This window comes from Sorex araneus, chromosome 4 (assembly GCF_027595985.1).
Source record: "Sorex araneus isolate mSorAra2 chromosome 4, mSorAra2.pri, whole genome shotgun sequence".
Taxonomy (NCBI): domain Eukaryota; kingdom Metazoa; phylum Chordata; class Mammalia; order Eulipotyphla; family Soricidae; genus Sorex; species Sorex araneus.
This window is the reverse complement of record NC_073305.1, coordinates 27,780,776-27,793,827: the sequence shown is the minus strand read 5'-3', so window position 1 is coordinate 27,793,827 and position 13,052 is coordinate 27,780,776. Positions and strand designations below refer to the sequence as shown.

At 44.9% G+C, this 13,052-nt stretch overlaps 1 protein-coding gene across 1 annotated transcript in view; it reads right to left on the bottom strand.

Moving 5' to 3' along the window:
• The window catches only part of LOC129404219 (uncharacterized), a 654,811-nt gene extending 652,834 nt beyond the window's left edge, over positions 1-1,977 (bottom strand). The window contains exons 1-2 of the mRNA XM_055135094.1: positions 1,964-1,977; positions 975-1,279 (exon numbers count right to left, since the gene is read on the bottom strand). Coding sequence (XP_054991069.1) covers positions 975-1,268 — 294 coding nt within the window. The 5' untranslated portion in view covers positions 1,269-1,279; positions 1,964-1,977. The remainder of the gene's footprint in view (positions 1-974; positions 1,280-1,963) is intronic.
• Between the last annotated feature and the right edge of the window lie 11,075 nt (positions 1,978-13,052).

The window sequence follows — 13,052 nt, the reverse complement described above, 5'->3', positions numbered from 1 at the left end:
CCAACTTTTCCCCAACATTAGTCTCCAGTTTCCAAGCCGACGAACAGATTTGTGTGTGCACTTCACACCCGCCTAAAACTGAACCACCCTCATTTCTGCACAACTGAACTCCAAGTGTGTCTGGAGAGAGAGAGGAGGGCTGTGCTCCAAGCCAAAGCCATAAGAAATACACTTTAATAACATTACCAAGTCATTATTTCCTATGCCATTTCCTCCGTTTTACAATTTTCTCCGCAGAAGAAACACCGGCACCAGAGAATGGCATGTGAGCCATTTCTTACTAGAATCCAATTACCTGAAGAACTCATCTCTCCACAGTAAGGAGCAGCTACCCCCGGGTCTACAATGACACAGCAGGGCTGCAAAAGATTTACGGAGCTCATCTGCTGCCAGACCCTTGGTCCCTGCCCTCCTAGGCTGGAGGCATCCCAGGCAGGAGGAGCCCAGAGCTGGCTAAAGCTGGGCTCTCCATCCTGCAAATGGGCCAAACTTTGCTCCCATTGTCGTCATCTGTAGGTTAATATCCTCTCCCTCCGTGGAGTCTTAGGAGCCACTTGGCAGCTCCAGGACACTTAATGCTTCCCCTTGACCCAGATCTTGCCAATAACGCTGGGTTACGTGCAGGTAAGCAAAGGTCGCCCGACCATGATGTCCTGCGGGGGGCGGGGCGGGGGGGGTGCTGTGCTACCCTGAGCATCGCATGTACCAGAAGACTTTTCTAGGGACACACCGCCTAACACGAGCACCAGGACAGACTTCTGCACCGGCTTTCCAGTTCCGAAAGTCACTACCGCCCATCGATTCGCTTCGATCTCACGCCTCCAGCCCCCGCCCCCGCCCCCAGCCCCCAGCACCGTGGCGAACGAGGGCAGGGGGGCGGGGTGGGGGGGTGCGGACGGGGTTAAAGTGACAGCCACTACTAAAGCGCCTTGTTCTCTTCGAAAGGTGTCACAGCGCCAACACTGTGAACCTACCTTGCTCTCTCCTTTCTCGCCGTTGGGTCTCGCCTCCGGATCGTCGCTGTCCTCAGCGCCTGCACTCGGGTCGGGCAGTTCATCCTGAGCCAGCTGCTGCTGCTGCTGCTGCTGCTGCTGCTGCTGCTGCTGCTGCTGCTGCTGCTGCTGCTGCTGCTGCTGCTGCTGGGGCTGGGGCTGGGGCTGCGGCTGGGGCTGGGGCGGCGGTGGCGGCGCCTGGCAGGCTCCGCCAGCCCCCTGGGAGCGGGGGATGGGCTCCGGGCGCGGAGAAACTCCCGCAACATCCATCTCCATCTTCCCATTCACTGGAGGGCAAGACAAAAGCAGAGCGGAGTCTGGGCAGCGGCGCTCGGCGGCTCCTCAGCGGCCCGCGGCACGCATGGCTCGCCGAGGAGGGGCCGCCTCCCGCGCGCCCGCCCTCCCGCCACCCCTTCGCCCGCGCCCGCCCAGGCTGCGCCCGCCTGCTCGGCTCGGCCGCGGGCGGCGTCTGGTGCGCGGCGCGCGAGGAGCGGGCGGCCGCGTGTCCTTGGAGCGGTGGCCTTCAGGCGGCCCCGGCGGCCCCGCCGAGCCCGGCGCGTCCCGGCGGCCGCGGCGCTGGCTCCAGCCCGCAGCGCGCCCAGCCCCGGGGGCGGCTCGGGGGCCCCCGCGCTCCAGCCCGGCCTCGCGAGCCTCGGCGCTTCGCAGCCTCTCGCGGGGCTCCTCGGGGCTTCCCCCGCGCTCCCCCGCCACCCTCCGAACAAAGTTGCTGGAAGAAGCCGCCCGAACGCCGCCAGGAGCGGGGCCGGGCCGGGCTCGACCGGGGAGCGGTGACAGGGGCGCGCTGACCCGGCGCCGACCCCGCACCTCTGCCCGCTCCCCGGCAGCCGCGCACCCGGGGGTTTTCTCCACCTGGGCCAGGCGGGGGCAGCGCGGACTGCCAGGAGGGCAGCCAGCGGGGAGTGGGCGGTGGGGGACCCACCCCGAGTCCCCAGCCCCGGGCGACCCCCCACCTGGTGCGCGCGGGTTCGGGTCGCTCCTCCTCCCTCCCTCCCGCGGCCGCGCGTGTCTCCGGGGTCAGCTCCCGCCCCCGGCCCCCGGCCCGCCCGGCGGAGAGTGCGGGTGCGGCGCCCCGAACTCTCTCCCGCTCCGGGGTGGAACAGCGCTGCGGGCGGCTCCGAGCCCCGCCGCCCGGTACCGGGAAGCTGCGGGTAAAGGCGAGCCCGTGCCTGGTAAATCCCGGGCACCAAAGCGACCTCCGCTCGCCGGCTCCCGCCGGGCAGGGGTGGGGCCCCGAGTGCCGGCGAGCACGCGAGTCTTGCGGAGCGCTGGACTCGCGCGTTGGAGGTGGGCGGCCGGGGGTCGCCGGGAAGGCGCAGGGACAGTGAAGACACCAGCCTCGAAGCGCGATGAAGACCCACCGCCGAGGTCGCCAGTGCAGGAAACTGGTCCCCCACAGGGCAAGGTCCAGGACGCTCCGGGATGGGATGGGTGGGGGGGAAACCCCAGGTCAGGCGGTACCTGATCAATAAATACTGGTAGCTCGAGGGGCCAAGGGTAGACTTGGAGATTCTTGAATCGGGACCACTGACTATCAGGTGGTGTGATGGGGACTTCGTTAAACACCGCTGGGTTCTGGGGAGTCGCCGACAACTTCACCAGCAAGTGCTACGGCAACTCTGCACGTCGGGAAGAACCATCTAGCTGCTATGGGGAGAAAGAGCATGCTATTAAGAACCTGTTTAATATTAAAGACAGTCCATTGTTCTGGGCTTTGAGTTCCATAATGCCTCCAAATGGATCAGCATATAAATGAACGATTCATGCATTTCTCAGCAGAGGGTGATTCCCCCGCCCCCAACATCTAATGTATCACAGATAACGCCTGCCTAATGAAACTAGAGCAGTGCATTTGTTCATCTCATGACAGCTTGGCATTAACTTAAAGTCAACTTTTCTATATTATCAAGATACACTGTCCCAATAAGTGCTGTTACCTAGAACATATCTTTCAGTGCAATATCTTAATCTTCGACTCTTACCTGAGTGTCAGAAATAAATTGCCACTTTAGTCAGTGCAGTCAATCTGGAGAATGCAAATGTGAACAGCCTTTTGGGAATAAAAACTTGGGGAGGAGGGCAGAGGCTGAGTTACTTATTGTTCTTTTTCGTAAAAACTCAATTTCAAGCTTTTTTTAAAAAAATGTATTACAGTTAAGGGAAAGTGTTTATGACAATGTATGGTCAATGGAGTACACAGTTACCTCACCTTATCACCTGGATCCAAGTGGCCAAGAACCCCTCCCATGCACACTTTTTAAAAATTGGTACCTTGTTGGAAATAAAATGAGCTGACTTTAGTCTGTGATTCACTACACATATTTGGTGATATTGTGACATTTTACATAGCTGTATCACTGTCACTCTCATCCCATTGCTCATCAATTTGCTCAAGCAGGCATCAGTAACGTCTCCATTGTGAGACTTGTTACTGTTTTTGGCATATAAAGTACGCCACGGGTAGCTTGCCAGGCTCTGCTGAATTGGTGAGATACTCTCAGTAGCTTGCTGGGCTCTCCAACACAGGCAGAGGAATAGAATCTGGAAAAAATAAATATGAGTATGTGCCTTTAAAGAAGTTACTTACTCTTCATTTCCTCTAGTACATTGTAATAAATCAATTCTTACAGTGTTTTGTAATGGAAAATGAAATTATCTGTGTAAAGTGCTTAGCAGAATGCCTTAGTACATAGTGAACTCTCACAATCATTGCCTGGTAAAATGAAATCGTAAAACTAAAAAGTTTTTTTTTAAAGAATCTGAAAATAGTAAGATAACAAATTCATCATGAACATTCAATCTGAGGACCCTGATTTAGAAAGAACTTACAAGTTTAATTAATTTCTTTATATAAGTCATTCTAAAAGATATTTGGTATCTTTAAGGAATGAAACTCTTTCTGAAGGCAGGAAGAAAGTCAATGGTGTTTTGTGCAATGAAGTTTTGAATTTGACAGATTTTCCTTCTACAGTATAGAAATTAAAATTACATGTCAGTTCCAGCAGGAGCTGTAATAGCTGAGTGGTGAGTTATTTTTCTTCCATGCTTGTTATTCACTTCCAAAACACGATTGTGAACTTCCTTTAAGGTTTAAATGAAGATTAAATCAAAATAAAGATACAATTCTTCAACTAAGTTTATTCCAAATTTAGGCATGTGCTTGGAAAATTCCTATTGTTAAATGCAAATTTTTTTTTCTTTTTCTGTCCTTCTTTCTTTCGGGAACACATTTTTTTTTTTGCATCTGTCATAAGTAAATATGGGCTCAGAAAATATATTACATTTCAAAACTGTTGATTGCACCTAATTACACATGTAAATTGCTACTTCAAGCATGCAAGCAGCTTGCAACATTTTTGCCCTGGTGCTCATCTGAGGTATTTTGTGTTACACTTTTGCTTTTGCCTTAAATTACTTCATTTTCCTATTAGCTTTCCATTAATGATGGTTCTGTGAATAATTTTGACCTTTTGATGTTTTCAGATGATTCAAATGAACAAATCAGCACTTTAACAAAATCATTCTTCTTACTGCGTATATGCCAGACCATTTGATTTTGTGAGTCCTTGAGATGAGTATTTAAGAAAAGATCCTGGGAGTATTCTAAACCAGCATTCTTCAACCTATCTACGACAATACATTGGCACCGGACAGTATAAGGGTCCGGGAGCAGCAGTTAAAGCACTGCAGTAGATGAGGGCTTTCGAACTTTCTACACCTACAGACCGGCATTGGATCATTGAACTGGCAGTTGAAAACCACTGTTTTAAACTACTCTCTCGTTATGGTCAGTGTACCCGTGTATCCCAACACCTGTATTTTTAGAAGATTCTCAGGCCCAACCTGCACTTCCTGGTTGATATAGTGAATTATTTGAAACAGGATCACCAAATGATTCATTCCCAACTCCTTCAAGCTTGAGAAGTGTAGCCCAGAGGAATCACACAAAGGCTTTTCTACACTATGATTATTTCTGACACTGTTCCCCTAAAGTACTACCTGGAAAGACATTAGGAAAACAAAATCTTCAAAACCTTTTCTTTGTCAAGATTATAGTACCGCTCACCTAGCATCTTTGTGTCACACAATGAAAAAGTTAAATGAATTAAGAATGTTGAATAGCTCTGTTAATGAATTAGAATATACAATTTTCTAAAATCAAAAGACATTAATTTAAAAAGGAATAGCTTTTCATCTTGAATAATAAATTTTATGCAAACATATGCAACTAGTTCATAAAACACTTGCTCTGCTGGGATTATTGATCTCTTCTGTCATACGCTAGCAAAAACTGCCAAACCCATGTCTGTGCAATGACAATCTAATAAAGTTTTGATCATTTGCATAACTGTGGACTAAATTATATGCCCCAATGTTTGCCGGGAAGAGTCCACACTGGTGGATTCTTGCTTTCTAACAGGAGAGCTGGGTTTAAGAAAACACAGTTTCTTTTTCCAAAGCAAGAGGAACACTGAAGAGAGAGAAACTCAGATGGTCTGCAAAGGCTGGCTTCTCAAAAATGGGCTTCTACTGAAATGGCTTTGACAAGCTTCTGCCTCTTGGTGGGTGGTGAAGGAAGGGCTTAATTTAAGTGGAGTGGCAGAGTACTCTAGGCTCTAAAAAGCCTCTGCTCTGTTTCCTGCTCTGGGAGTTGGGTGTGAAAGGAGGATCTAAATGGCCAGGCATGAGAAGAGGCTGTTTGGAGCCTCTTCTCATGGCTTCTGCCTGGCTAATGCAAACCAGTGTTGTGCATGGCTCCACAGCTAGAGCCAGAAAATGGTGCCCAAAACTGACCCTGGACACATGATATGGACAGCAAAATACATCACACTTATATCAACAGGATTTTCAGGGAACAACAGAACTTACTACTTTAAGAGACTTCTTTTAAAGCACACTTACATAGATCAGATTACTCTAAAAGTCTCTCTAGGCCAGTAGTTTTCCCTTCTAACGTGTTTATGTGACTCACCTTGAAAAAAAAACCTGCAAAATTGCACAAAGGATACAGCAGGATTCTTTTTTTTTTTCTGCTTTTTGGGTCACACCAGAGATGTTCAGAGATTACTCCTGGCTGTACACTCAGGAGTAACTCCTGGCGGTGCTTGGGGGACCATATGGGATGCCGGGGATTGCCAGCAAGTGCAAGGTGCTTGGGGGACCATATGGGATGCCGGGGATTGCCAGCAAGTGCAAGGCAAACACCCTACCTGCTGTACTATTGCTCCAGCCCCACAACAGGATTCTTTGTCTCCAAGTTTGTATTCAAGAATTTTCATTTCCAATAAAATTCCTAGTGAAACATAACACTGTAATCCTCAAACATAATAGACTGGCTCTATCATTACCAGCAATTTGCTCATTTTAATCATTCAGGGAACTTTTGTGGGGTTTTTTTTGGGGGGGCACACCCGATGATGCACAGGGGTCACTCCTGGCTCTGCACTCAGGAATTACCCCTGGCAGTGCTCAGGGGACCATATGGGATGCTGGGAATAGAACCCCGGTCGGCCGTGTGCAAGGCAACCGCTCAACCTGCTGTACTATCACTCCAGCTCTGGAACTCTTAAGACTGTTCAGTACCAAGACCACACCAAGACAAATTAAACCCAAATGTCCACAAGTGAGATCTAGGCATCAGTTGTCTTTAAATCTTCCCAGATATCTATGAAATAGAACCAAGACTAGGAGTCAGTGCTGTAAACCTATGATTTCTAAGTGTGGGTCTCAAACCAGCAGCAGCAACAGCAGCGCCTGTAGCCAGTGTTGTATGTTGACCCTCGGGCACCTCCCAGACCTCCTGAATGCACTCCTAGATATTCAGGTTCTGTGCACCAGTGTCCAGGTTTTCAAATTTGAGGGACCCAATCTATCTTTTAGGTTGGATCTAAACTCTATTTGTTTGACATTTTATGAACACTCACCCATTCAGAGAAATTTACAAAGCCCTTCTTGATAGAGATTCAGTGTTAAAAGGAGTCTGACAAGCAGACTCTTGTTTTTTTGAGTTATTTGGAGCTTGTTCCTGAATCTGTTCAGAAATCATTTCGGCAGTGCTCAGGCACCATATGCAGTGCAGAGAACCAAACTGGGGTCTACAACATGCAAGACAAGTTTCTTGACCCCTCTACTGTCTCTCCAACTGAAGCAGTATATTTCTATACCTTGATAGCTAGAAACTCTGCCTAATCTCGTAATCTTTCTGCAATAATAGGTTCCTTATCTGTGCTCTTCAGGAACCACCAGTCATATGTAACTATTAAGCACATGAGTTATAGCTAATGTGACTGGGAAACTTTCAGTCGTATTTCATTCTAATTGATTTAAAATTTCAATAGCCTCATGGTTACCAGTTCTCTCATTGGACAGAACAGCTTCAGAATAACCAACATCCTTTCTGTTGTTCAAACTTTATTCAAAATCCCAGGTTGAACACAGGCTCCTCCTGCTCAGCTTTTGTATGTATTAAGCCCCAGTAAATGCAACAGGATGAAAAACATCTGCCTTGCCACCTCATTTCCATAATAAGTAACATTATGCTTATTATTTTGAATGAGAGGAGTTTAACTTGAATTAAATGCCACCAAAAGTTGTCAAAACCTTTTTCATCATATTCATAATTACATAGCTTTAATTTTACAGCCTTTTCAAAATTCAGCAGACATGGGTGTGTGTAGAACTGGCTTAGGCAAAAGAGACAAAAGGTTGAAAATGGATTCAAGGTAGAAGACACACAAAGACACCGCTCCTCCAGCATCTTATTGGTGTATAATGGAAGCTGCATAAATTAAGAGCATATTCTGTTGAAAATAAACATCAAAAGTTGAAAATTACCCTGAAAATGAAAGATGAGATTCAAAAACAAAGGAAAGAATTAAGTTAAGGTGCTAGAAGGAGACAATGAAATTCAAATAAGAAATAAGTGTGCCCCACAATTAGCTTGAATGTAAATATATGATTGTGGAATCAGTGGAATGGGATGGCCTGGGAGGGGTGGATAAGGGATAGAATCTAACAAAAATACTCATGATTAGAAGACAGAAGCTGACCCCCTATCGTCTTCCAGGATGAGAATAACAACAGCCACAATTTTAATAGCACTGAGGATTATCTATTAAGTGCACTCTGTACATTATCTCCTGCTGTTCTCCCAATGCCATGAAGTGGGTCTGATCAGGAAAAAATATTATTCAGGGGACAGTGTTTTCGCAGACACATCTCAGAACAGTGGCATAAAAATAAGCAATTCGCCACTTGAGAGAGAAGAGGTGAGTTTTCAAGAAAGTCAGTCCTCCTCTTTGGTTGAAAATGGGTGTGTTCTATTTCTAAGCTGAATTAGCCATCACCTTTTAAATAAAAGGAGGCTAACACCAGCAAAATATTTCATCAGGGCCTGTGCCTGTCTAGCTCTGATTTAGTTCTGTGCGAGACAAGATTATGCCACAAAGAAACGTGTAGCTAAGGGCAACAGCCTCACTTCTGAGGATGGCCACTTCATAGCAACCGAAACCAATAAATAGATTGCTGTGGTTGTCCTCAGGAAAGGAACTCCATGGGACTTCAGACACTATGATTTCAGGAGGTTAACGGTGAGCTCAGAGGCCATTCACAACTCACCCTGACTCTCTTACTCTCATGCAGGCATTTGAAGATCTATCTTGCCCAAGCACTCCTTTCCTTCAGAAACTGCTGGCAAATTTCTCCATAATTCCCCTCAATTCATCTCGGGATAGAGGGGTCAGAGGGATGATGAAAGGAGAAAATATTTACTCCCCATTAGTGATGGACAAACCAGGTCAAGTGCAGCTGAGAAAATTCCTCAAGTGTTAGAGCATCTGCTTAGCAGGGCCTTCCACTTCTCCAAAGCTCCACTGGGTATGGAACTTTGTCCCCAAGTACAACTGGACTGCACCCAGTCCCCAGGCCTGCTGGGGTACTATCTCCCACCCCATTTGAGGCTTCTACCATTTGGTATAATCTGTATCTAAAATGCAATTTATTAAAATTAAAGGTTTAATTACTGGGCTAGGCATTGCTTGATGCATTCCTCCACCCTTCACGTATGCAAATATACACTGTTTTCTGGCTGAAGTTATAGATGTGGTTTATGGTCATAAGTATTTTCTTATGACCTTTTGAACTTTAATTCCCAGGTCACCTAAAAGTATTTGAGGACATTGCTGTTTTATGAGCATTCACAGCTGCCCAGGCATTATTGGATTGATTTTTACCTTAGTGAGCAGGCATGCACGGCTTCTGAATCCTGTCTAGAATGCCAGCTTTGCTGAGCTGATTCTAGACTTAACCCATGCTCCAATAGCATCTTTATTACTGATAAGGTCTATCTAAGAACTTGTAGCTTATATCTTTGGTAAAGGGTCTTCCTATTTCTAAACACTCTAATTGGGCAGAGAAATCCATCCAGTCAGAGCTGTGGGGCTGTGACTAGTTTGGCCAGCAAGTTCCCTATAGGTAATAGTTTCAGAGGCCAAAGGAAAATGCCAGTTATATCATTTCATTTCCTCCCAATTCCCTAGGCAGATAAGACACCTCTCTTGGATGAGGAGAGTAAAAGAGTTCAGTGAGTTCAGGAGCGCCACGCTACTCAAACATACTACCCATGAAAAAAACATCAGAAATGGGTATGCCATGTTGCTCTCCACAAGTAAAACCTGCTTCAATCTCAGTCTCAGTCCCCTGTAGGATATGCCAATTGGCCTCACTTTCTGGTTCATCAGCATTGGCGGTGTTGAAGGGGGATTCTGGAGCCTGCCCTGGATCAGTCTATGTTCTGCTTCTTGTATCACTCATTGGTCCCGTGGGCACCTAGCCACCACCACCTCACAACAACCACACTGCCCTCAACCATACACTTACTTACCAGGTCTTAGACATGGTTGGTCAGAATTAACATTCCTCAGACAGAGCTGTCAAGAATTAAACTCCTGACCCAGCTCTCATTAGCATCATGCTCTTATCAACTGAGCAAACCAGAAATTTTACGGAGGTGTAAAACTTGCAGAGGTGGTACTCTAGCAAGTGCCTTTTATCTTACAAGTGCCTAATAAATATTACATTTTCATAATTTGGCTTTTTAAGCCAGAAATTATCTTTCATTTCCTCATATAGTGTATTTTAGAAAACCTACCTAATGCAGTGCCCTGAACATGATGGGAACTAAATAAATGTTTGAGGATGAATATTAAAAACCTCTTATGTGAAAGCTTAGAAATGACTTTGCATCTCATCTTGGAAAAATTTAGCCTTCAAAAAATGTAGAAGGCTATTTGGAATAAGCCATAGGAGAGGACAGGTATCCTGAAATTTGTTTATTTTAACCTGAATTTAACTGTGTTCATATGTTTCTATCAATTTCCCCCGAACTGTAAAGATAAATTAACTTTGCAAACATCCTTTCTCTCCATTTCCTTTTCTTATGAATTGGGGAGTCTATAATCCTTTCAGCTCAAAGACTGTGCTAACAAAAGTAGTAATTTTCTGATCTATATATCAAAAAAATCAAGCAATGATATGAAAACCTCTTATATTTTCATGATATACTTTGATGCTCGTCTCCTGAAAAGAAAATACTTCTATTTCTCAATACTTCTCCAATTTCTCCTATTTCTCAAGTGGTCAATGGCCACTTGACCTCCTGGCTAGTAGGCCCTTGACAGGCCCTTTTGTTTATAATTTTGGAACCAGAGTATAAGTAATATGAAGCTTCAGGGGGCAAATTAGCTAAGCTATTTTTTCCAAATGGAAATTTAAATGCAAATATATAATGCACAGGAAAAATCCACAGAGACTATCAACTAACCATAAAGGTCCAGTACGAAACACCATTAAAGGGTGGGTGATGCATTGCAAGATTCATGTGCATGTATTTCTAAAGTAAATATCAGTACCAATCAAGTGTTGAGAATGAAATTTTCATTGCTTACATATACCTTTTAATATTATATAATTCTCATGCTCCCTTAATAATATCAGGACTGGGAAAGACAATACAGGAGGTAAAGCACTTGTTTAACATGAGAACAGCCATGGTTCAATCTTGACACAGTATACGGTCCCCCCAGTACTGCTAGGGATAATGACTGAGCACAGAGTCAGAAATAGCACCCAAGCAACACAGAGTGTGACTCCAAAAACAAAACAACTAAAAATAACATACATGATTATAAATGAAGGTGAAAATAGACACATTCAATTGTCCTAGTCTCTGCTATGTCCACATTCTTGTATTAGTTTGTTTGTTTACTCACCTCCCCACTGCAGAAACCTGTGCCTCTTCAGTTGTCTGTCTGAACCAAACTTCTCTCCCTGATTTCATTCCAACTTTCTTAAGAAGCTTCCAGGTATTGATTCCTTATATGTTTCCCAGCTCTTCCCTCACAGACTGTGATTTTCACCCTTCTTTTTCTCTCCATCTCTAAGTGACCTCTTCTCTGCCATTTTCTCTCTACCTTTACTCAGAGAGTTCACAAAACCTCAGCTCCTTCAGCTGGAGGAAACAGTGTTCAATCTTATATACCAAATATGGAACACCAATTTAGGTATGTAGTACCTTTTGTAGTAATCTTAACAGCTCTCTGTAGGAGTTATTTGCCTTGTCAGATTATACATACACAGATATGTTCATCAAGTTGAGATTTTGAGAGTTTATACATCATGCCTAAAAATACAACCCTCATAATAAGAATTAGTTTTTTGTACCCAGACTTGACTCAAATATAATTCTGTCCTTTTCCCTTCATTATCTATTTTTATGTAATAAAACTGGACTGGAGCAATAGCACAGCAGGTAGGGCGTTTGCCTTGCACGTGGCCAGCCCAGGTTCTATTCCTCCATTCCTCTCGGAGAGCCCAGCAAGCTACGAAGAGTATCCTGCTCACACGGAAGAGCCTGGCAAGCTACTCTTGATGAACGCGATATGCCAAAAACAGTAACAACATGTCTCACAATGGAGACGTTACTGGTGCCTGCTCAAGCAAATCGATGAACTATGCTACAGTACTATGTAATAAAACACAATACCATCAAATGGTAATAGAACTTTATGTTTCTCACACATTACAATACAACCAGAAAAGTGAATATGGCCTATCTCCACTCCATACAGAATCACCTGGGGCAACTCAAGCAGGGCTGAAAGTTGGTAAAGCCATTGGCTGGAATCTCATGAACTATAGACCAAGTGCCTCAGTTCTCTCCATGGTTTTCACCATATACTCATTGGCCCCTTCACAGTCTGGTGTCCGGTCCCAGGATCAAAGAATGTAATCAAAGAAAGCAGAAATATAAAGAATTACTATGATTAAATTACACAGTAGCATTTATTTCTGCTATATCTACTAGTTGAGACAAAAACAGAGGTCCACCCAAGTTCAGAGGTCAGATACAGCCCAACTCTTGTTGGAGAAGTGGAAGACAAATTCCAACTTAAAAAAAAAAACTTCGTGATTTTTCTATAAAGCCTCCTTGGCTTCCAATCTTGATTTCCCAACACTGCCCTCTCTCCCAAAACTTCTTCCAATATTCTGTTTTTCTATTAGAATTTCTCAAAAATTCTCTTTGCAAAACTTTTTGTGATGTTATTATTTTTTTCTGACCTTATTATTCACAATTTCCATTGTTAGCACAGTTTTCCTAATCACCCACCTTGACCAGCTCATAACTAGTCCAAATTTTAATTTCTACCTCCCTGTATTATTACTCAAATTACTTACTTCCCTGGATAGTTTATTCATTCATTTACTATTACAGGTTTTTTTGAGCACCTACTATGGAGAGTCTTGCATGGCAGAACCTGGCAAGCTAGCAATGGCTTATTTGATATGCCAAAAACAGTAACAATAATGGGTCTCATTCCTTTGAGCCTGAATGCGACAGGGATGAATGAGATGTTACTGGCGCCTGCTCAAGCAAATCAATGAGCAACAGAACAACAGTGATACAGTGATGCTATGCAGTTCGTTCAGCATCCACTTAGAATCAGTTGTTAGCAGTATGCACATACATATAACATGCATGAAAAT